Genomic DNA, 22,602 nt, shown 5'->3' on the forward strand with positions numbered 1-22,602 from the left:
ATCCCCAGCATTAGGAGGTTGGGGCGGTGGCCTTCTGGGGAGTGGGATTTTTGATTTGCACCAAGTGCCCGAGGAGGCCTCGGGAAGAGCCGCATGGGCTCCCGGCGTCCCCCGGCAGCCCAGATGAAGTTCCATGTGTCTGTTCTCCCCAAGTCTACCCTCCTCCCGCCAGAGTAGAGCCGAGGGTATCAAACATTCAAATTCAAAAACGAGCCAGTAGGACTATTCCTAATTAATACAACCCCTCTAGTGACTCAGCGGAAGCCAATCGGTTTCGTTGTTGCTCGGGATAATTTGATTAAACGTAGATTTGTGTCTTTAAGAGGGGAAGAACAATACACGAAACAAACATTTCCACCTTCATTTTTCAATATGGCAGTTACCCCATAGCGGAAATATAATTCTTGGCCCAGGGCTCGGACAGTAACTGTTCTGATGAAATTCGCTGATGCGGGTTTAATTCAGCCGTAACCCTGCAGTTGCTGCAGATAACATGGGGTTGTTCATTCCAATATGTGTTTACTCATAATCCCTGCCCATTACAACAGATTGAATGGACTAATTTTAAACGCGCTCTGTCACGTAAAGTGACATTCGTACGAGCAGCGTTTCCTAAAGCAGCTTTCAAAGGACAGTTTTGTTGTTGTTGGGAGACTATTTGTCTCATTTCCGGGGGCAGATTACGATACCTATAAAACAGTAGTGAGTTAAAACATCGCTCCACAATAGTTTGTATTGTTTGCAGTCTCAGCTGGACTTTCACATTCAGATGTTGATTGCCTTCGGGTTTTTTTTCAACTTCCTTAACCTCTTCAGCCCAGCTAATCAACAAACACACCTGGTAGAATTACAGCTCACTAGCTGCATGCTTTGAGAGGTCATTTCAGAAACATGTATTTCCTGAAAAGCAGATTTCTCCGGAAAAATAAGGGGTTTTTTACTCGGTGAGAATAGAGTTTAAAAAGGAGGAAACTCCAGCAAGCAAGCACTCATACACAGCATGCTAAATGCGAAAAGGCTTTTAAAAGAGCATATTTTCGCCAGTAAGTCAGAACGAAAACGCACCATGAGAAAAAGAATACTCGGGACAAACAAACCCCACCGGCCTTACTTCCAAAAAGTTGTGGGCAGACGATCTTTTGTTTGAATACATCACACGAAGACCAAAACAAATTTTAAAATAAAAATCTCTCCAGGCTTAGTTATATTTACATTTTGTAGCATGGACTACAGTCTGATTTTTCCCCTCCTCCATTCCTTTTTGTTTCTTTCCCGTTTTTCAAGTTACTCTTTGCGTCCAAACCAAGTTGTGAAAGCCCGATCGCAGGCACCGAAAACATTTATTCGCCGATCCCATAACACGAAAAGGAATGAAATCTGCACGTTTGCCTGACTGGGTCGTGTTCGAGTAGTTACAGTGACAGCCAAGCAATCTGCACCGCAATCTCTGCTTCAGTCACATTCAGGCGTCCTTTCCGCTCCTCCCCCTACCCCAGAAAACCCCGAATCACAATAATCTGCTGCCCCCCAAGTCTGCCGAGGAAATGTCCGGCCTGGACACATTTCACAGCAGTTTTCCTTCGCCATTCCCGCCCCCACTCTGAAAAGCAGAAAGAAAGCCAGTCGCTGCATTTTGCCACTGCAACAAAGTCACACTTTGCCGTACCTGTGTATTTCATACCCCGTTTATTTGTTTTCGTAATCCCACGCACCCCCAGCACCTCCTCCACAGAACATTCCGCCTTCCTCCTCCCGCCGCAAACGCGTCCGCGACCCCAGCCACTTTCGGATACAGGTGCGGGAGTAGTTACCCTCTTAAGCTTAAAAGCCTCCTTCTCTTCGTATATAAAACCACTTTCAAATCATCCTCGTGCTCGCCAGCGTCATCAAAACCAACCTTTAACTAATAGCTCCTAATCCAAACAGTTTGGGCAAGGCGGACCGTTGTTTAGACTGGCGGGGTACAGAGAGCCCGGCCGGGGGGACGCGGGCGGGTCCTCCCCAGCCGGCTCTCACCGTGGTAACTTGCAGTTGACACACACCGAGCTAGAATCGGAGGGGAAGGGGAGTGGGCAGAGCCGGTCCTGCCGGAATATTTTGCCCGGGGGCGAGCTCCGATACTCCCACAGTAAAAGGTAGGCCGCATTATTTTTTTTTTTTTCCTCTTGGTCTTTTATTTGGGCTCCCCCGAGCAGCCAGCGCTGCTGTTCCAGGGGCTGCGGGGGCCGCTCTACTCGGCGCCCGCCTCCGCCGTCCCGCCACGCCGTGGCAGCACTGAGCACCCGCCACCGCAATAAATAATCCGGCGCTCACTGCAGCTCCAGTCCGGCGGATACCGCAATGCAATGCAAATCCAGCGCTTTATCAGCCCGGCGGCACAGCCGGAGCCGGAGCCGCCGTTTAAAGCCTTCCGAGCCGCTCTTTCGCCGTGAGGAGGCGGGAGCGGAGCCGGGCGGCAGCGGCGGGGGAGCCGGGGGCGCCGTCCCCGGGTCCCCGCTGCCCCCCGCCGGCGCACACCGCGGGGCACCGGCCCGCCGGCCGCCGCTCCCCCGCCCCAGCGCCGCACCGTAACAGTCACAACAAGGAGAGAAAGGGGGGGGAAAGCTCCGTCTCCGGCGCTGAAATGGGTTCAGCCGCCGCCAAGCCCGCTCCGCGCACCCGAGGCGCGCAAGCCGCCCACGCCGCGAGCCGCCGGCAGCGGACCCACGGCGGGGCAAGGGATTTATGCAGGCAGCGCTCGATCTGATAAAGAAAATCTAAGCCACATTCGCGCCGTTTCCCCCCGTCTAGAAATAACCTCCCGGACATGGCAGAGAAGCTAGGAGACATTGTGCTGTTTGGCTGTTGTTTTCCTTTTTTTTTTTTTTTTTTTTTTTTTTTTTGAAATAGTAAAAAAATAAATCACATCTAAATTTCTTCGACCGCAAATGAAATTTAAGCTAATGAGTTAATACTGCGAATTAATATTAAAAAATGTTTGGGGATATCACTTTTTTCCCCCCGTGCTGGGAAAAAAAATCCCCTCCACTGATGCTGTAAAACTGAATTATTAGAAAATAACCTGAACGTCACAATATACCCCTGCCTAAGGCAAAAAGAAATCAACTTCGTGGAAAAAAAAAATAAATCCACCGCTTCCTTGCTAAATCACATAAAACAAACATTTTATTTAGGCATATTTTTGCATGCACTGCCTAAGTTAAAATCAGCTGAGCTGCAGCCATCTCTATTTTTGGCCGGTAACATTTCCATTTGGTTTAATTGCACATGTCTAATATTTAAACGTATTAAACCATTTTTCCCTGCTTACAGTAGTGTCATATACATTTCTCACCTTTTAGGTTCTGGCTCACAGGAGCCCCTGCGACTTTGACAGCTGTCGCTTTGGCTGCACAGGAGACGAATCGCCCTCCTTTTGGTGCCAGAAGAAGCAGGAAATTAGCCAGGTTGCAAGTTGAAAATCTGCCACGCCAGTGCTTTGAATCCAATATGCCACACCTTCCAGCGGGGGAACTGGAAATTGCCATCCCGGATCTGTGTTCTAGGCGGCTGCTTATGCCGAACCTCAGCACACTTTGTTCACTATTGCCTTACAAAGAACAAATGAAATGGGGATTGAAAGCCAGAGAGATCCGAAGCAGGACAGAGCTCAGCAAAAGAATGCGGCTCTATTCTCGCAAGGGAAATTATAAAAAAGTTCATGTTCACGGTTACCATCCACATGACCGACAACGACCAATGGAAAAACCGAACAACTCATAAAGTTGTATTGCAAAGTTGTAAATTTTCATAAACAACAACGGATTTATGGCCTTTTCCTCATCACTAAGAAGAGGCAGGTCTTAGAGAGGCGCCATCTTACCACAGAGGCAGCCCTGGAGTTTTTTAAAAGACCTAGACTTTGTACTAATTTTATTAAAATAACAATTAGTGCGTTGACCAGGAACGGAGTGTAGTAGAGAAAAGGGAACTTCAGTGCAAATAATGCTCCAGGTCTTACCTGTATTTACCCGGCCGAATAAAAGGACTTTTCAGGTTCGATTTTTTTTTCTTTTAATTAGGAAAAAAAAAGGTGGTGGTGGGGGGGGTAATATTAGATCTCATTGATATTACGTGGTACCAGGCAAAAATAAGACGTTTTCTAAAGCGGGGCAGTTTTGCCCCATTTTCGTGCTACCGTGATGCCCCCTGGCCCCCGAAAGCCGCACACACAAACCACACATGTACCCCATCAGATCATTTACACTTGGAAGTTTCGTCTTTCACTTTCTGTTCATTACAAAATATTCTTTCACTGCATGAGATTTCGACTTGATCGCCGATCGTCTGGACTGGGGTAATGACTGCAAGAGGACACGGAAACACGGTGGAAGGAAGCTCTCCCATAAAGAAGGCTTTCCGCTTTATTAATCAACAACGCTAGAGGAAAAAAATCACAAAGTCGAGATAGAGATATTGACTGATTCCTATCAATTCATCACCTTGGTGGTTTTTTTTTCCCTTTCTGATTACCGAAAAAAAAATGTTTAGGTGGTCTAATTTCTTTATTAGTCTATGTAATATATTTTTTGTTGTTTCCCTCGAACTGGTTCCTTAATAAAGAAACACATTTCATTGTCAACAAGCATATTTATTTTCTGTGTAACATAAAACACATTTATCGTGGGAGATAGTTGAACACGGTATCACTTCCAAAGAGAGTTCACAGACATTTTTTTTCCCACTTCCAATACTTACACGGCATATCCAAATGTTCACAACGAACACACCGAAACACATTGTAACATACAATTTGTGAATAAACTTTAGTCAAACCTTCAAGACGGATTTATACAGAGTTCTTAACAATACATCATGCTACAAAGTTTCCAAATTAATTACATACTTCCCAATTTATGACATGATCTTACAAATGAGGTTCAAGACGAATATAAATGACAAAAAAATTACAATATCTGCTATTGTAGGAAAATTCATGGTATTACATATTAACACGTTCAGATAATCAGGACAAATAGTTTGTGGATTTTTTTTTTTAAAGGTGGTTACATGATCATTTAAATTCACTTTTCAAAGAACACTTTCCGCTATATTAAGTAAGATCAATGTAGAATAAGAAAACGGCCTTTAGCAGAAGCAGCTGAAGGTAGAAGCCAACGGGAGATATTAAACCGCTTTGTACAATATTGGCGTGTGTTTGCTTCCTCTCTCGAAATAGCAAAGAATCGAGAACAAAGATATATTGCAGCATATGGTTTTCATTTATAATTGCTTTGGAATAAATATATTATTTTAAATTTAAATATATTCAGCCTTTTCGGTACCAAATTCTATACCAAAGCTATTGATGCGTGCTTTTTGAACGACTACACTTACATGTCTAAAAGCATTTCGCGATTCACATCAGTAATCTTGTAACATCCTTTTGACTACTAAAATACAGTATACTTTCGAAGATAGGTAGGCAGAGCAAGATATATAGGTAGGTAGTCTGGAAAATAGGTAGTACAAATAATTGCTGTAGATTGTAGTGGTTTGTGGAACATTTTCCCCCCCTTATTTGCTGTTTAACCTTTTGTTAGTGTAGCTGTTACTTAAGATACTTTTCTAACAACAATTAAAAAAAAAAGAAAACAAAAAGAGAAGTGCAGAGCTACTTATTCAAAATTAGGTAGTTTTTCTTAATGTCAGCCTAATGCACTTTTCCCCTTACACATGATTGGGACTATGGAGTCAGGTAGTTACTTCGGAAGGTCACGGTTTACTATCTGTGCAAGCAGCAGTTCTCCCACTGAAATGTCCCCTGAAGAAGCCCACCCAGGTTTGGGTTAATGGAGATAAAAAAAACCAAGCTGATTGTAAGATGCTCTTAGGAGATATTACCGAAAGGTTCGGCATAGGGCAGGTTTGGGGAGTATGGGAGAGTGGAGAGAAGGCTGGAAGACCAGCCCAAGAAATGTTTGCATGTTTGCAAATGCTTGCTTTCAAGATGATCATTAAAGGGAACTGATTTCTTTTTTAATAAAAAGTCTCTCTTTTTTTTTTTTTTCTTTCTCCTTTAAAGGGAGCTTTTCCAACTGTCATGTGCACACACTATTCTAAGAGATCACTTCCTCGAGTGGGACTCCTTAGTCCTCCTCCTCTTCGTCTTCTTCCACTTTCTCGACAGAGGCTGCTGCTGACGTGGGCTCGTTGGGAGCCGGGGTGCTGGAGCTCTCCTCCTTGTGCTCCTTCTTCCACTTCATCCTCCGGTTTTGGAACCAGATTTTGATCTGCCTCTCCGTCAGGCAGAGGGCATGGGCGATCTCTATCCTTCGCCGCCGAGTCAGATAACGATTGAAGTGGAATTCCTTCTCCAGCTCCAGGGTCTGGTAGCGGGTGTAGGTCTGGCGCCCTCGCTTCCTATCTGGACCTGAAAACAGGCACACACACGGCCAGGAGTTAGACAAGAAGAGAAGTGGAAAGTTTTCTCTTTTTATTTTTCTTATTGATATTTTTAATAAATAAATAAATAAATAAATAAACAAGCATACAAGCAGAAAAGTGGCCGAGCCAGAGTGAACGATCCCCTTCTTCGACTTCCACCCGCCCCCCCACTTTGCCCTAACAAAGACATTTCAGCCACACGAACTGCCCTGCTCAGGCAGGGCAAAAATTAAGTTGCTCGAGACCTAGAAAAAGTGAAGAGAAAGCGTTCAGGCGAGGAGGTGGGGGAGGAAATTGCTTTTGGGAGGAGGAACTTTTCCCCCAGGCGATGTATTTCCCTAAAACCTTCCAGACTTTCACGTTTCGCAAGGGGAAATAAAAAGCTGGAAGGCTGGGCTGTATTTATTTTATTTTAATGTCGTGGGCTCCCCCCACCCATCCCGCCTGGATCGTAAACAATACATAGCATTTAGCTCCAGAAGAGAGCTCTCCTTTTTCACACGCACACTCGTGCCCCAGTGCCCCCTCCCCCCTCCGTTTTCCTGTTTAGTACATTTCTATAGATTCTTATCTCCGTGGAAAGGGCAGGGGGGACGAGAGTGGCACGTCTCGGCAACGCGAGCTGGCAAAGTCCTCGACACGCCGTCCCTCGCTCCCGAACGCCTCTGTCCCCTCCGCCTCGCCCAGCGAGCGGGATTTTTTTTTTTCCCAACTTCGACAAGAGGGTAGGGGAGACGCTTAATCCGTGGGGGCCCCGGGAGCCCGCAGCCAGCTCTCCGCTTTTTCATAGCAAACAGCGCAAATCAACTCAATGCTAAAAATTCCATAGCAAATGGAGTTAAATAAATTTACGAGGCTAGAACCCATTAATTGGGCAATAAAAAGTTTTATGATACTCATTTACATACAATGCCACGGGCTTTCTACGCAATGGCGCCTCGGCTATAATTAAAACCATAAAGGCTGTGCTGACAGTAATCCTGGCGACACGCTTTGCCTGGCTGCCACGGCTCCGAGCCCTCTCCGCTCGCCCCTACCTGAAGACCTCATCCAGGGGTATATCCGGAAATTAGGCTCAGCCTGGTTGTGCAGGTTGCTTTCCTCCGCTTTCTCACAGCTGGGTTTGGTTAGCTCATTGCAGAGGACGGGAATGTTCTGATCAAAAGAGGAACAATGCAGGTTGTAGGCATCAGAGCCCAGGCTGTATCCGGAAGAGAACGGGCTTTGATATATGGTACTGTTCACATTGTACAAGCCGGGCATGGAGGAGGCGAAGGCACCCGCGCCTGGTCCATAGCCGCTTCTCTGGGAGTTGCTTGCAAAGGAGCAAGAAGTAGGCTCCGCATTTTGGAAAAGAGAAGCCCCCGCCGTATATTTGCTAAAAAGCGCATTCACATAATACGAAGAGCTCATAATTTTGACCTGTGATTTGTTGTCCGGCAGGCTTCAGTGTCGGTTTTACGAGGTAGCGTGATATATGATAACATTACACCCCCAGATTTACACCAAACCCCATTTTCTTTTGGACCGAGCTGCCCGCAGCACGTGACCGGTCATGTGACACCGCCCACCAATCCCCGCCCGCCTCACAGGTGGTGCCGGCCGGGGCCCGACGGTGCCCGGCCATGGACGGGCCGGGGCCGCCCGCCCGCCAGCGCCCTCAGCCGCCGCCCGCCCGGCCCCGGGGACACCGCGCCCCGCCCGGGCGCTGACGGACCGCGGGGCGCTGGGAGAAATCAGGTTTTAAAGCGTTAAATGTGCACGCGTGGAGTTATCTGTGTGCGCCAGGTTTAAAGGAGGTGGCTCCTCTCCGCCCCCCCCACCCCCCTCACCCCGCGTTGTTTGCGCGTTGTAATGGTAAGAAGCAGGCGGCCACCCTGCACAGGGTGTGCCAGGGCACCCCCGCCGGCCCCCAGGGGCTGCCGAGCCGCGGAAATCAAGGCGCTTCCCAGCAGCCATTCCCCGAGGGGGGGCGAAAATCACAGTTGCCCTCCCCGGGAAAATAAAGGAGGGAAAACACTGAAAAAACACTCCAAAAAACCCCAAACCTCCAAACAAACAACGACATCCAACTAAACAAAAAACTCCCACCCAACAACAGAGCGCACAAAAAACCCCTAGCACCCACTACAAATAATGGCCAAAAAAAAATTAAAAAAAAAAATTGAGGACTCAACTTTCTGAATGTCTCAGGAAGAAAATACAGAATAAACCGAAACTCTAGAGTTGAAGAAATCGCCTGCAAATGGCTTCAAATCGCCGCCGCCTGTTTCCTGCCCGAGTTACCTTTCCGCCCTACATACCTTGCAGTCCAGAGCGTTAGGCGGCAGCGGTACGCTCGCATGACGGGGAGAGTTGCTGCTTTTCTAAACACTGGGATCCCCAACAATGCGAATGGCTCTCCATTGAGGATGCTGCTCCGTGCCCTTCCTTTAAACGGATCGTAAAATGAGTTTCCTTCCCTCAGACAGGGAGTCCTGGTAAAGACAGCTTTTACTGCCTGCCTGTATTGCACATCATAAACTGGAAGAAGCACAATGGAATTGCCCCGGAAATTCTCCTTTCAATTATAGTTTGGTGCCCCGTGTACAAAGACTTTCTCACCAGTTAAAATTGTTCTTGCCGATATTTCGCACGGACCCTAAACTTTGTGTTTTGTAAACGTGGAGCACCCTCTCCCCCCCTGCACACCTCCAACACCCACCCGCGCACCCTTTGGCACCCTTTACGCGTGGTTATTGCAGCCCCATGAGCACAGGTTACTGACAGAAGCAAGTCAATTCTTGAAATCAGCAGATCCCTGAGATACTGGTGCTTCGGAGCATGCAGATGTGGTGTATGTATGTAAATGCTTGCCAAGTGTTAAGTATGTGAAAACGCAGTTATTATTCGCAGGCATTAAGGGAGAAGCCGCCGAAAGAGCCCCTTCGGCTATTTCTTCCAATTCACCAATATTAGACAATATCCCTGCGGTCGCAATCGCGGTGCGGGAGCATGCCGGCAGAAGAGGCTGCTGGAAGGGAATAGAGGCCCAAGAACTTAAACGAATGCGATGCAAACAAAACGACGACCAAGAAGATCAAAGAGGCTGAAGTAGATGGCATTAGACCAATAAATTGCTCCTCTGGTGACAACATACCAAGATGCAAGAAAAAAGAAACAGCAAATATAACCAATGTCTAGACTTAAATATGGATAGCGTAGGACTAAATAGATTGTCTGGGTGGTTGGTTGCATTTCGAGCTCTCTGATTCTCTACAGTTCGCACGTTTATGTATTTTTCTTTGCTTACGTGTGTTTGTCGCCGCCACGGTTTTTTAAAATGTATTTTGCTTGCAGCTTATTTTTCCCTGCCAGCCGTTTAGATTTATCAAAAAGCCTTCACTGAATAAATGCTAGAAGGACCCCTAGACATGGGTCCCTGCCACCTTGTTGACTCCCCCCACCCTCTGCGAGTTGGGCATAACGCTGCTTCTGAAACACCCTCTGAAATCTCCCGTTTTGTCGCTTACAGGATCAGGCTAGATTATCGTGCCTGTAAATCCGCTTTGCATTTGAATTTATTTTTTTCCAATCGAGAAAGGGTGAACAGGCGCAGATTTCAAGGTTTTGGTCATGGTAATATTCTCGCACGCTTTAAAAAATAATCCTCTAGGATGGATTAATTGTATTTTTTTTTCCTTGTAAGGTCTGGACTACCCCTCTTTGGCACTGAGCTTTCCGGGAAGTAAAATGTAGTGATAAAACGGTGCTCGTAAGTTATAAGCGACCTGGGAGCACTACATGATTATGGCTTGTGTACTAAGCAGTATCTTGATGTGGTTCATAGTAGAGAAGATTTTGCTGGTTTGGAATCTGTTCTCGCCATAATTTATCCACGATTATAATGGAACATGCTGTGCCAAGTTATTACTTAGTATGACGATGCATAAACACTTTTTAATTTCAATATAATTTTACTGCCCAAGGAAAAAAATAATTACTCATAATAAGTTTAGCAATGCCATTGTAGACAAACATTTGATAGGAAGGCTCTTGTTAGAAAGCAGGGAGTGGCTGTTGATCCTTATCCCTAGAAAGTATTAAATCTTTGAATCAGTGCGGGAAAAAAAACCTAGCTCACTACATTCCCAGTGCTGAATTTCGATATAAAGAGAATGTCTTTGATTTAAGGAAATGTAAGTAAGATGCAGAGAAAGTAGCTCTGTTACAGAGGACTATGCAGGGATTTGTTTAGTTGTCTGGCGTAAACTTACGAAATACAACGTTTATACTTCAGCCCATATTTTATGCTTCCTTTCCTCCTGCATTTATTTTCCTTCCAATTACTTTTTTCCCCCGTCTTTTTTGGCAATTGCCATCTGAAAATATTCCACAACTCCACACTAAGTCTCATTCTCAAGACGCGGGAGCCAACAAAAGCAAAGCGGCAAAAAAAAGAAAAAAAAAAAGAAAAAGAAAAAAAAAAGAAAAAAAAGAAAAGAAAAAAAGAAAAGAAAAAAAAGAAAACTATTTGAGGAAACAAAATAGACGGCGAGAACAAGTTAGGAATGACTTTGAGAGACATGTCAAGTTTGCAGAGCATCAGCCTTCTCACATCTGTGTAATATAATCACAACGGGTCCCACAGAGCTGAAATTGCTTCGGACACAAGCAGGGCTTTTTATTTGTATCAAAGACAGCTGTTGAGGAATTTCATCGGCCGGTAAATAATTTTCAAACTAGATTTTTGCAGCACTGCCGGTTCCCCGCACGGCTGTCTCAGCCGCGCGGAACGGACAAGGGCATTGGAAAATCCATCGGTGGCCCCAGAGCTCCAAGGGTGAAGATCTTCGGGCGCTCTCCTCCCAGGCTGAGCCGGGGAGACCCTCTTACATCCTGCCCGAACCCTTCAATTCCCCCTTTCTCCCAATATTTCATTTCACACCAGCCCTTCGGGAAATCAGGATACCCTGTTTGCAGGCTCGAAGCTTAAGCAGAGAGGAGGCAAAGGTTTGGGACAAGGGAGAAAAGAAGGAGCTGGCAGTTGGGTGCCAGGGCTCAATCCGTCTCTACCACATAATAGGAAATGTCTCCGTATTTTGAGAATTAAAAATGCACAGTATGTCCTTGGTGCAGATCAAGCTTCACTTTCTCCACGAGTGCCCTAAGCGTGGCCAGGCGGCAAACGCCACCCTGACGGCGCCCGCTCGGCGGGATAAGGCGGGAAAAATCTCGGGGATAAAGGGGGGCAAAAAGCACCCTCAAACCCATCGGCCTTTGTCAAAACCACCTCAGAGCTCCCAAGCCCGGTTATGCTCCCATAAAGTCGACATTTTAGGAGCTGTCGGGAGGCGGCCGAGCGCTTGATGGCGGAGGGCGGCCGGGCTCCGTTTCGCGGGCTCACAGCGCCACCTGCCGCCGGCCGGCCGCCACTGCCGCGCCGCCGCCGCCCGGCCCGGCCCGCCGGGGCCCGCGCCCCGGCCCGCCAGCCCGCGGCAAGATAAATGTCCACCTCCCAGCCTGGATTTAAGCACGGGAAGGCCAATAAAAGGTTGTTATTTCCGCTCTCCCGCTTTATCTAAAACAGCCAGACAAAACAAATGAAAAGGCTTTTGTAGAAAATCTTAATTGTGGCTGGACAGTTGTAAACTCATTAAGAGCCGAATTCCAGACAGTTTGCAGACCCGTCATTTATTACACACTCTTAATGCTGATTCTTTGAAGTTGCCTCTGTCTGCAACAACAGAGGGCGTCCCAGCATCCCCAAATACTGGCTCGGGGATCAATTAGGGGTTTTTTTGTGTGTGTGCACGCCAGAACGGGCTCCCTTTTGCTAATTAGAACTCATCAAATCTTACCTCGGATTTATTTCCTTTTATTTTTTTTAAGGTGAAGTCGAAAGCATTTTTTTTTCTCCCGCGGTTCTGCACATCTGTAAACTTCTTGCCGGCTCCCTAAGTTTTGTCTTCAGCCCTGCAGCGTTTTACACCCCATAAACGGTTACAGCAGTCATTTTCTTTTATTGCACCGTAGTATGGCTCTGAATTTTCCTAACAACAACTTCTGCCAAGACCATAAGCGTGTTCCGTCCTATTTTGCTTTCAATACATATACACACACATATATATATATATGTATGTATATATATATGTATATATGTGTAAAGGTACCTTCATAAAACAAGAAGAATTTTATTGTTATTCGCCATATTTGCAAGCAAGGGTCTGTGTGATGTAGAACTGTGCTGCGATTCATGTTATGGAGGATATCCACCGTGAGCAGTAAGATGTCCGCCCAAAACAAGGGTAAATTTCAGCAAGCTCATAGACTTTGCTATTTTCTTTTGTTGCTGAGCTTGGTTTGGCTTGGGGCGGCGGGGGAGGGGTAGATGAAATGGGGAGGGGATGTATGGAAATCTTCCACTCCAAAGAAATCATCCTTCTCTTTTTAAAAATAAATACAATTTCGTGTTCTCTGCTGTAGACTGTGGCCAGCCCACTGCTTTTCTTCGGCTAAATCAGCGACTAAAATTGACACCATAAATTCTACCACAATTGTCAGTAAAATTCTATCTGTTTCTATATCTATCTATAAATACATATATAATCTGAGGCACTAGTAAAACGCAACGGGTTGTATTTATTTGCCACGGGACATTTAAAAGGGGGGAAAAAATTACAAAAATGAAGGCACGGGAAGGAAAAAAGTGGATGACGTTTGAAATAACATATTTTGCATGGGCAATTATCTCTAGCAGGGAATTTGAAATGAACGCCCTGGTAAGGCGAGCCTTCTCACCGGGATTGTGGAAGCACACTTAGTGCTGGACATTTCTGGTGGAGGCTAATTAACAATCTCAGTTTAAATGTCGCTGTCTGAGCAGATTTACATTATTGTCCGCGCTGAAGAACGTCGGACATTTTGGTTTGGTCCTAGTTCCCCCGCCTCGGCGGCGAATTTTATTAAAACGGCGTTCGCTCGGCACCGTGCCCCGCTGCCATCCAAGGGGCTCCCTCCGCGCACTGCTAAGCACCAGCTTACCAAATCACGCCCTGAAGGGGGGAAGAAATCCCTATCCTCAGAGAAGCTATGGCGTTTAGGACCTGAATCTGTCCATTTCGGATAAAAATAAGACCAAATTTCCATCACCTGGGGGCTGCGTTTATAAAACCGTGGGTTTGCCTTGGCTCTAAAATAATACCACCCCTCGCCTCTGCAGCTGCCCTAGCCCCGCCACATCTGCTGGAAGAATCTCTCCTCAATAATCTTAAAACATCACAAAATATAAAAGAATCAATATATTTTATTTGGCAAAAAGTTAAATATCATTTCAACACAACGATTTGGTCAGTAGGCCATGAGGTAACTTTCAAAATAGACAGTGTACGTTCTGCATTGACATAACTTCCCAGATTTTTTTTTTTTAATGGATACAAATTTACAATAACCAAATGTAGGTTTTTATAATGTATAATTTATTATCAATAAAATTAACCTTCATTACAATAACCATCAAATCATTCGATTAAAATTCAAACATAAACCATAGGTAGTTACCCTTTTCACATATACGTATAGCTCCGAAATCTGCTAACTGCTCACTGGTGCAAAAACAATATTTAAGCTAGTCTGTTTATTTACTTTTTTTTTAATATATAGATTATATATACAACCGACAAAGACAGTACTATATATGTATCAACTGTGCATACTAAAATGACTTGCTTCATATTTTGAGAACCATAATTCCCAGACATCCCGAACGAACGGTTTTTTCTACCTTTTTTTAAATTTTATTTTGCATTGGGATATATATAATATATATATTTTACAATCAAAGGTTAACTGTCTAATTATACAGAAAAGACTTAATACACTACAGAGCTATACTCTATGCAATTTTTATAATAAACAACCTGAGTTCAAATTGAATTCTAGCTTACACCATTACATCCGGTACAGCACCCAAGCACATAAATTGAGTCACAAACATAATTACCACAATAAAACACAGTGTTCAAGTATTAGAGCAGAGATCTCTCTGCCACGCAAAAAAGCGAATAAAATTAACTACGTAGACTAAACTATACAGTCCGTAAATAGTTGTGCATTATGAAAAGGTAGTTTTTTCTTTTTTTTTTTTCTTTCCATAAGTGAAGAAACAGGTAGATTTATACAAGCCAGTTAGACAGCCTTTTCGTGCTAATGCCCCCTTTTTCTTTCCTATTAGAAAATTAAAAGTCTTACTGTACCTCTCCTGGCAATCTGGCCTCTGTGACTATCATTGTACAATCATAATCAGAATTTGCCAAGGGAAAAATGAGGCCTGGACCCAGACGCATTGCATGGCAGGGCTCGAGGGGATGTTTTTTTGTTTGTTTGTTTGTTTGTTTCAACTTTTTTCTTTTTTTTTCTTTTACTTTACGCATTTTCATTTTAACCCACGTGTCGCCGTCATTCGTCCTTCGCTCGATCTTTGTTGATTTTCTTCATTTTCATCCTCCTGTTCTGAAACCAGATTTTCACTTGTCTCTCTGTTAAATTGAGGAGTCTGGCCACCTCGTATCTACGGTCCCTAGTGAGATACATATTGAACAGAAACTCCTTCTCCAGTTCCAGTGTCTGATGCTTGGTGTAAGGGCATCGCTTTTTCCTGGTGGACCTTGCGTGGAGCCAGTTTGCAGCCGGATTATCTACAACGAAAACAACAGAAGTTCAGGCTGAGGGGGAGGGTGGGAGGTGGAGGGAGGGGGCTGGGAGGGAAATCCACGCAGAAAGAGCCCATCAGGTGTCCCGGTATTCGTGTTTGGGACGTGGCTCTCATTTCCCCAGGCACAGAGGCTCGTGAGGCACAATGGACTCCAAAATACAGACACATGGGGAGGTCACACGCAACCACACGCGGCAAAGCCCCGTTGCCCCCGCCTCCCCTGGCCCTTTTTATTGTTTGGAGAGAATACAATTTTTAAATACTTTCTCCTCCTCTCTCTTCCTCACTCTCTAACTCCCTCCCTCCTTCCTGGCCTCTCCACACCTCAAGCTGCCAGCCCGGGGAGTAACCAGCCAGATCAACATGTCATCGAAATTGTTTGTCTTTTTAATCTCTACCTTCTCCTGTGTCATCCCTGGCAAAACCCAGGGAGCTGGCGAGTTAATCTACAGCTGGCATAATTAAACCCTCGCCCTCTTAGGACCCTTATTCGCACGGCGTTAATCGCGATAGTAATCCCGAGGCGCTTTGCCACCAGTCTCGTAGTCCTGGGAGCATCCAGCCCGGGGTTTTCCACCGAGGAGAAGAAAGGGGGAGGGGAGGAACCAAGTCAACGGCGAGGTTTCTGTTCTCAGCCCAGCAATAGCCGCCCCGTCCTGAGAGCCGTCTCAAAAAAGATCTGATTCATATCCAGTGCTTTCTAGGCACCCGTCTCCCCGGCGTCTGCCCACGCCTGGGAGCGCGGCGAGGCAGGAGGATGAGAGCACGTCCTGCTGAGTTTGTTGGGGTGGCAGGAGTGAGGATGGGCGGCTATTGCATTTCTCTCTCCCTCTTTTTTTTCCTTTCCTTTTTTTTTTTTTTATGTTTTTTTTAAGTTGCATTTGTAGGGTGGGTTTTTGTTTTCCTTTCACCCAGGAAAGCCAGAGCCGTCCTAGATCCCGTTCGAGCCTGAGAAAGGCAGCGCTGGCTTCTGCAGATGGCAGACCCCGGCGGGCTGGCGCAGCGGCGGCGGCAGCGGCCGGTGCTCGGCCGCGTAATTAGCCCCAGTGCCTCGACACCTCCCCGCGGCCGGCGCAGAGCCCTGAAGTCCATTACCCTCGCCGTCCCACTTACTTGGATCGATCTGCGGTTTCTCTCCGTTTGCCTCACTTTCTCCATTGCTTTCAGAGAATGCGCCTTCGTGGTTTTGCTTATCTCTATCAACTGGAGGAGAACCACAAGCATAATCAGAGAGAGACAAAGTGTGAGTGTCAAACGTGGTACAGTCAGCCCTCCTGGCCGCCAGCGGTTCAGGTTTAATGCCGTAATGCCTGCTGGTAGGTAACCCGGGGAAAGACAAGGAGCCCGGCACAGGCTCAAGCCACGAACGCATGTACCTGCCGTCGGGCGGTGCCACGGGCGCCTGGTGGTGCGCGTAGGGGTGGTAGACGGCGGGGACGCCGCTGGCGCCGGCGGGGTGCGCGGGGCTCCAGGGGGGGCCGAAGACGGGCGCCTTGGGCTGGAAGCTGCAGGGGGCCAGCTCGGGGTGCTCGGCCAGCGCCGCCGGCCGCGGCGGCGGCCCCAGCGGGGCGGGGGCGTAGCGGGGCGCCGCCAGCTCGTCCCCCTCCGGCACCAGGAAGGAGTCCACGTAGTAATTGCTGAGGGTCCCGGGAGCCGACATGGCGGGCGGGCGGGCGGCGGCGGACCCGCCGCGGTTCGGGGCTGCGGGTTTCACGTAACAACTTGGTGCTGGCGGAGAAGTAGAGTCAGTAATAAGTTGAGGGCAGCGCAGGCGCCCATTGGCTGCGCCTGTCACGTGGCGGGGTAGCAGAACAATAAAGTATAAATCAGTCCGCGGGCTATTAATGGGTCAGTGTTTTCCAGCCATAATTTTTATAGCGAGGCCATATGTTTTTATGCAAAGGGATATTTGAGTTATACGGCGGGGTTTGTTTTAATTGCGGCCAACTGAGATTAAAAGATCAGATTCCGTATTACAGCCCCCCTCCCCTCTTTCTCTCTCTCTTCCTCTCTCTCTCCCCTCTCTCTCTCTTTCTCTTTTCTTTTTTTTTTTTTTTCGTTTAAGCGGACTATTTTATATCAAAATTAATCATCCCATCAGTGGGTCGTGTTCTCCGCGGAAAAAAATCCCTCCACCCTTGTGATCGGAGACCTTCACATAAAACGATACAATAACCGAAGCAATAAAAAGAGCAAAATAGTAGTTGCGGTATACTGTATTTAAATATACATTTATTATATTTCATAAGGAGTTATTGTTTCGGGAGCCACGGGGTTGTTATTAAGTCAGTAACTATGAGCGCGCTCATTTGCATCGCTGTGTTTCACAGCAGTAAAAATTTACGAGTGCTTGGAAAGGTTAAATTATACTATTGTGTTTAGTTTGGGAACCCACTGTAAATAATACCGTTCCGTTCGGTTCAGAGCTGGCAGCGGAAAGTCAAATTCAACGTATCCCCTTTCCGAAACCCCGGCGCAGAGCCGGCCCTCCCCGCCCGGCCGGAGAAGGACAGGGGCAGGCGCTGGCTCGGTATTTAGCCCGGCCCGCACCAAACTGCACTTCACCACCCCACCCCGCCGGGCACGGTGTGGCAGTGACCGAAACATCCTCCTCGTCCTCCCCGCCGCCCCTGCCCTTGGACCGGGGACCCCTTCGCCAGGCCGGGGAGAGGAGCCGGGGCTGGGCGGCGGTGCGGCGGTGGCCGGAGGGAGCCGCCGTCCTGGCCGGGATGGGAAGGACTGCGGGCAGAGCCGGGCGGCGGTATTTATCACCACAATTAATTCTTCAACTATGCAGGGAAGCAGCGGGGGGAAAGGGGAGAAAATGCCCCGTCTCCCCTCTGCCGAAAGGCACCCTGCTTCTCCAGGCGGCTATCAAAGGGGCGTTCGCAGCCGGCCGTCCGGCATTCTGGTGAATCAAATTTATGTGCAAATATAGTTATTTATTTGCTGGCACCTCCTGTGACTGCAGGACACACGCTAGCGGCATCGGAAGCCGAGCGGAGGGTTACAATCCTCCGCAGAAGGAGGGGAGGGTGCGCGGGGGAAAGTAAGAGGCGGCCAGATCCAAGTCCAGTGTTAGGAATTAAAGTAGTGGCTGAGCTCTTGGCAAACATGTGCCTGCGACTCCCTGGTTTCTCCCTGGCGGACATTGACGCTGTTTATCCCCGTGGCTGGCGAAGGAGCGCGGTCACTAAGATGCAGAGGGCACAAAAAAAAATCTCCGTGAGAGGCTCAATTTACTCGAAATATCTTGTATTGAAAATAGAGCCCAGCAAATGGCAGGGACGACTGAGTAATGATTAGAATCGCGTGTAAATATTGTGCATGCGAAAGTGTGGTTTTAATTAGTTTTACATCGCTATGTGGGCTGTCTCTCTCCCTCTCTCTCTCTCGTTCTCCTTCTTTCTTTTTCTTTTCATGTCTTCTCAACAGTTTAATCCGAAATCTTACAGAGGGCCTATTTTAACACCGCTGTCTCCCACATTCAAAATTACAAAGGCTCATAATGAAACTATTATCCCCCATTAGAGTTCGAAAATCGTGGAACAGTTCAAGATCTCAATAAACAAGGGGCCCGTTATTTTCTAACAATTTTAAAAATGCAAATAAAGCTCTCTCTCTTTTTTTTTTTTTTTCTCCCCATTGTATAGACACTCCGTAATAGAAAAAAATAATTGTATTTCTTTCCTGGAAAGACGGAACTCCACGTCATTTGTATTTATTATTAAGAGTCAGCTGTGGTGAAATGTGATTGTAGAACTTCCTTTTCCATTCAGAAAAAATAATCTTAGCTGCAGGAGTCCTGGATGTTTATATTCGAATTTGGGTTCTCAACTTCAGCAGCGGGTTTTATTTTTTTGGTTCGTCACCAAAACTAATAGCAAATGAATAACAATAACAATAGCGCTTAAAAGAACGTGACTGCGTTTTTATTTCCCCTGTAAAATTCCGCATTTGTTCGCTGCCAACATCCAAGAGGCAGGAGAGGTTGTACAGAAAGTAAGAGGAGAAACACAGCAAATAATTAGATATTTTTCACGCGATCACGTTGCTGATAATTACGCTGGGATATTCGACTCTTTTATCGCGGTTTTAGGTCCATTTTCACCAAAAGTACATTTTTCATATGAGCCACGTAGGCGATTTCGCTTCATCAATTTACTTTGCAAATTACTTAAGGTTTTGGTGACTTCCACCATCGGGGGCAAAAGACCTCAAACAGGGCAGAAACAGACATTGACATTAAAATGCTATATGAAACCAGAATTCCCAGGAACGAAGCAGCGCTGGAGCGATCATGTCCGAATAAAAGTACTCCCTGTCCTCTATCCCAACACAACCGAACGAGCAGAGCTCCTATTCCGCTAACTCCAGCACCAGGAGGCTGCATCAGGAAGGATCCCGTCGGTTTTTAAGCAGGGGGGCAGCTTCAAGCGCTGCTTCATTAGCCGCGCACCACGGAGGCGCTCAGCGTACGCGGGCGCGGGGCAGGAATTCGCGGGCGTTGGCGATCTCGCCTGAACGGGAAGTTCAGGATCGCCTTTCCCAGGGTTTCCTGCCACTGCAGACCTCTCTCACGGAACCAGTGGTGGTACGAAGCCACGGAGGGGTTTTGGCACAGTGAAGAGAAAAAATGATTCAGAATTTGGAGGAAGCAGTCCAAAATCAGGATGAGGCGATTCAACTGGGAATCAAAAGGGCAGAGGCAAAAGACGCCATACAGGCACACACAAACACAGAACTGTAAATACACTCTCCGAAATGTACACAGACAATGCAGATAGCTCGTCAGACCTTGTGTGGAGAGGCAAACACAAGCACTTAAATTTGACTGCAATGCAGAGCTCTGCTCCTGCCCCGGTCGGGGACGACTGCTTTTCTGAGTATGGCTGAAATCCGCTATCCAAACTCATCTGAGCTCCTGCAGCCCAGCCTGAAGTTTCGAAAAAGTTCTTAGGTTTTACTATTGCTATTTTTTTAAGGCAAACATAATCACGACAGCTAAAAAAGAAATAGAAATAAAAGAGCCACGAATGAGTTTTCTGTCCTTTTCCCCGCCCTCCTTTCCTCCGCGAAGGGTGCCCCGCTCCGCGGCCGCGGCGGCGCTGGCTGCTGGCGGAGGGCCCGGGGGGAGCCCGCCCATTGCCCGCGGTCGCGCTGCGAACACAAAAGGCGGCGGTGGCGGCGACGGCAGCGGGCCCGGAGAGGTCGCTGTTGCCCGTTCCGCCGCCGCGGAGAGCCCGCACTGCAATCGTGATCGTAACCGAGGCCTTGCGGGCCGCGGGGCAGCCCCGGGGTAGCGGGCCCGACGGCGGAGGCGCGGAGCCGGCCGAGCCGTGCGCCAGGCTCCGGCAGCGCCGGCCTCCCCAGCGCGGGGGCCGAGAGCCGCCGGCGGTGCCGGGCACCCCCGCCGCCGGTGGGTCCAGCCGGCCGCGGGCGCTGCGCTCCGGGCCCCAGTTTTTGATGACGCCTGGAGTGGGGCAGGTAGATTTGATCTCTCCCCACCCCCTCCCCCAGGCACGCTTTCAGGTATCTCGGTTTTTAATAAATCCAGATTGAAAAATAAAACAGCCACCCACCTCCCGCCGGCCCCCCGAGCTCGACCCACGCCGAGCGGAATGCAAAAACGCACCTGACCTTGAATGCAGCCAACGAGATATATTAAAAACCCGCAAGCAGGCAGGGACTCGCTTAGGAGCTAGCTAACCTTGAAGAACTTGTCAAGCTTCCCCCCTCGGCTGCCGTGTTTATCTGAGGAATCAAAGGAGGCTCCGCTGCAGATGGGAAACAATGGCATTGGGACTTGACGCCTACAGTTCATTTCAGCGCTAAGATTTCTTCGGGTAGAAAGGACCCTCGCACCAAGCATACCTGGTGATGATATCAACTGAAGTAATTAAGGCAGTTTCGTGCTGTAGAGAGAAAGGTGGAGCCCCAACAACATGAAACTACCTAAACCACAGAGCAGTTCTCAGGCGCTAATTATTACTTTCCCCATTGCCGTGGTCCTTAACGCAAGGATCCCGCTACGAAAATAAAACCAGAAACGTGACTAAAACATGCCTCTCGCCCTCCCGCCCACCCCGCCGGCGCCCCTCCGCGCCCCTCGGCCAGCCTCGGGTGGGTTAATGAAAACAAGAGTAAAATATAATAACAACCACCCACACACACACGCGCGGGCAGCTTTCGCCTTTCCATGCAGATGTAATCGGGGAAAAAAGGGCCGTGCACGACAATGTTACATCACGAAAAGCTAACGGCTCCCAAGAAGCCAGCCCGGGTTCAAAGTCTGTCCCCCCCCTCCTCCCGGCATACATATACCCTTGCAAGGAAGCATTAGCTGTCTGTTTTCTTCCAGCCTTCTTTTTGGGTTCCCTTTGTGCAAAGACCCTGTTAGCTAAACATGCAGCAAGGAAGAGAGGATGCAAAAAAAAAAAAAAAAAAAAAAAAAAAAAAAAAAAAAAAAAAAGGAAGGCAGCCTGTGTGAAATAAGCTCTTCCCCATGCAGCCAGGTAGGGAATAGCCTTGTCTGGAGGGGCCCGCTGGCAGGGAGGCGAGGCTGGGGTCTCCCCCCCTCCCATGATCTCACCTTTACGATTTCTTCTCAGCCCTGAGATAAAGCTAGAATTTTGTCAACGTCCTCTGGAATTAAAGATCTCCGCACACTTGTAGGTGTTCGATTAACAAAAAGGAAAAAAAAAAAAAGAAAAAAAAAGAGAAGAAATATATCGTTTCCCTACCCTCAAGAAATAGTAATTTGCTTCCTCAGTCTATGCAGTTCCTCAGTCAACTGAAACCACTCGTTCAAGACAGCAACAATCCAGATATACTAGCAAGTCATAAAACTGAACAAAAGCCGACAAACCTTAGAGCACCATCGCTATATGGCCCAGACAAATTACGACCGTCTAGGTAATATTTAAATAGATTCCTAAAGTAATTGCAGGGGGTTTAGGCAACTATTCCTGTTGTAAAAGTTCTCGAAGACATAAAGTAGAACCTGAGGATAAACAGTCACAAAAAGAGGTAAAATTAAAAGGATTCATTCCACGGTTTTTTATTCTTCTATGAGAACATAAACATCGTCTTTTTCACGCACAGCAGCATTACAATATTAATTTATTCCGATTTAAGGTAAGAACTAGATATAGCTAGAACTAACATTTATAATAACGATAGAATGCATTTGCTTAAAACAGTATCGGCATTTTAATAATAATAGACATTTATCCATATCTGTATTTATAGCTTTTCCCCTTCTTTCTCTTTTTTTTTTTTAATCTTTTTTTTTTTTAATTTTTTGACCTATATGTTTGACCCTTTAATGAATGTAACTTCACAGTATAAAGGAAGACGAACATATTCTCCCTCGCAATCTCAGACTCTGGCTCAGAAAGTCCATCTGATGTTCAGGATATATACTTTCAGTGAAATTAGTGAGGAAAAAAGTGACTATTTTCTTTTCAAGGGGGAATTTCTGT

General features: G+C 47.1%; 2 protein-coding genes across 2 annotated transcripts; both read right to left on the reverse strand.

Annotated features, from left to right (window-relative positions):
• Window positions 1-6,128: 6,128 nt before the first annotated feature.
• HOXA7 (homeobox A7) lies at window positions 6,129-7,839 on the reverse strand. The gene is made up of 2 exons (XM_066568417.1): window positions 7,464-7,839; window positions 6,129-6,412 (listed from the first exon to the last, which is right to left on the reverse strand). Exons 1-2 carry the CDS (start codon window positions 7,837-7,839, stop codon window positions 6,129-6,131), a joined length of 660 nt encoding a protein of 219 aa, XP_066424514.1.
• A 7,023-nt stretch (window positions 7,840-14,862) lies between these two features.
• On the reverse strand, window positions 14,863-16,778 carry HOXA9 (homeobox A9). Its single transcript, XM_066568508.1, has 2 exons — window positions 16,232-16,778; window positions 14,863-15,101 (listed from the first exon to the last, which is right to left on the reverse strand). Exons 1-2 carry the CDS (start codon window positions 16,776-16,778, stop codon window positions 14,863-14,865), a joined length of 786 nt encoding a protein of 261 aa, XP_066424605.1.
• Window positions 16,779-22,602: the final 5,824 nt, after the last annotated feature.

The sequence above is a fragment of the Molothrus aeneus genome, chromosome 1, assembly GCF_037042795.1.
Source record: "Molothrus aeneus isolate 106 chromosome 1, BPBGC_Maene_1.0, whole genome shotgun sequence".
Taxonomy (NCBI): domain Eukaryota; kingdom Metazoa; phylum Chordata; class Aves; order Passeriformes; family Icteridae; genus Molothrus; species Molothrus aeneus.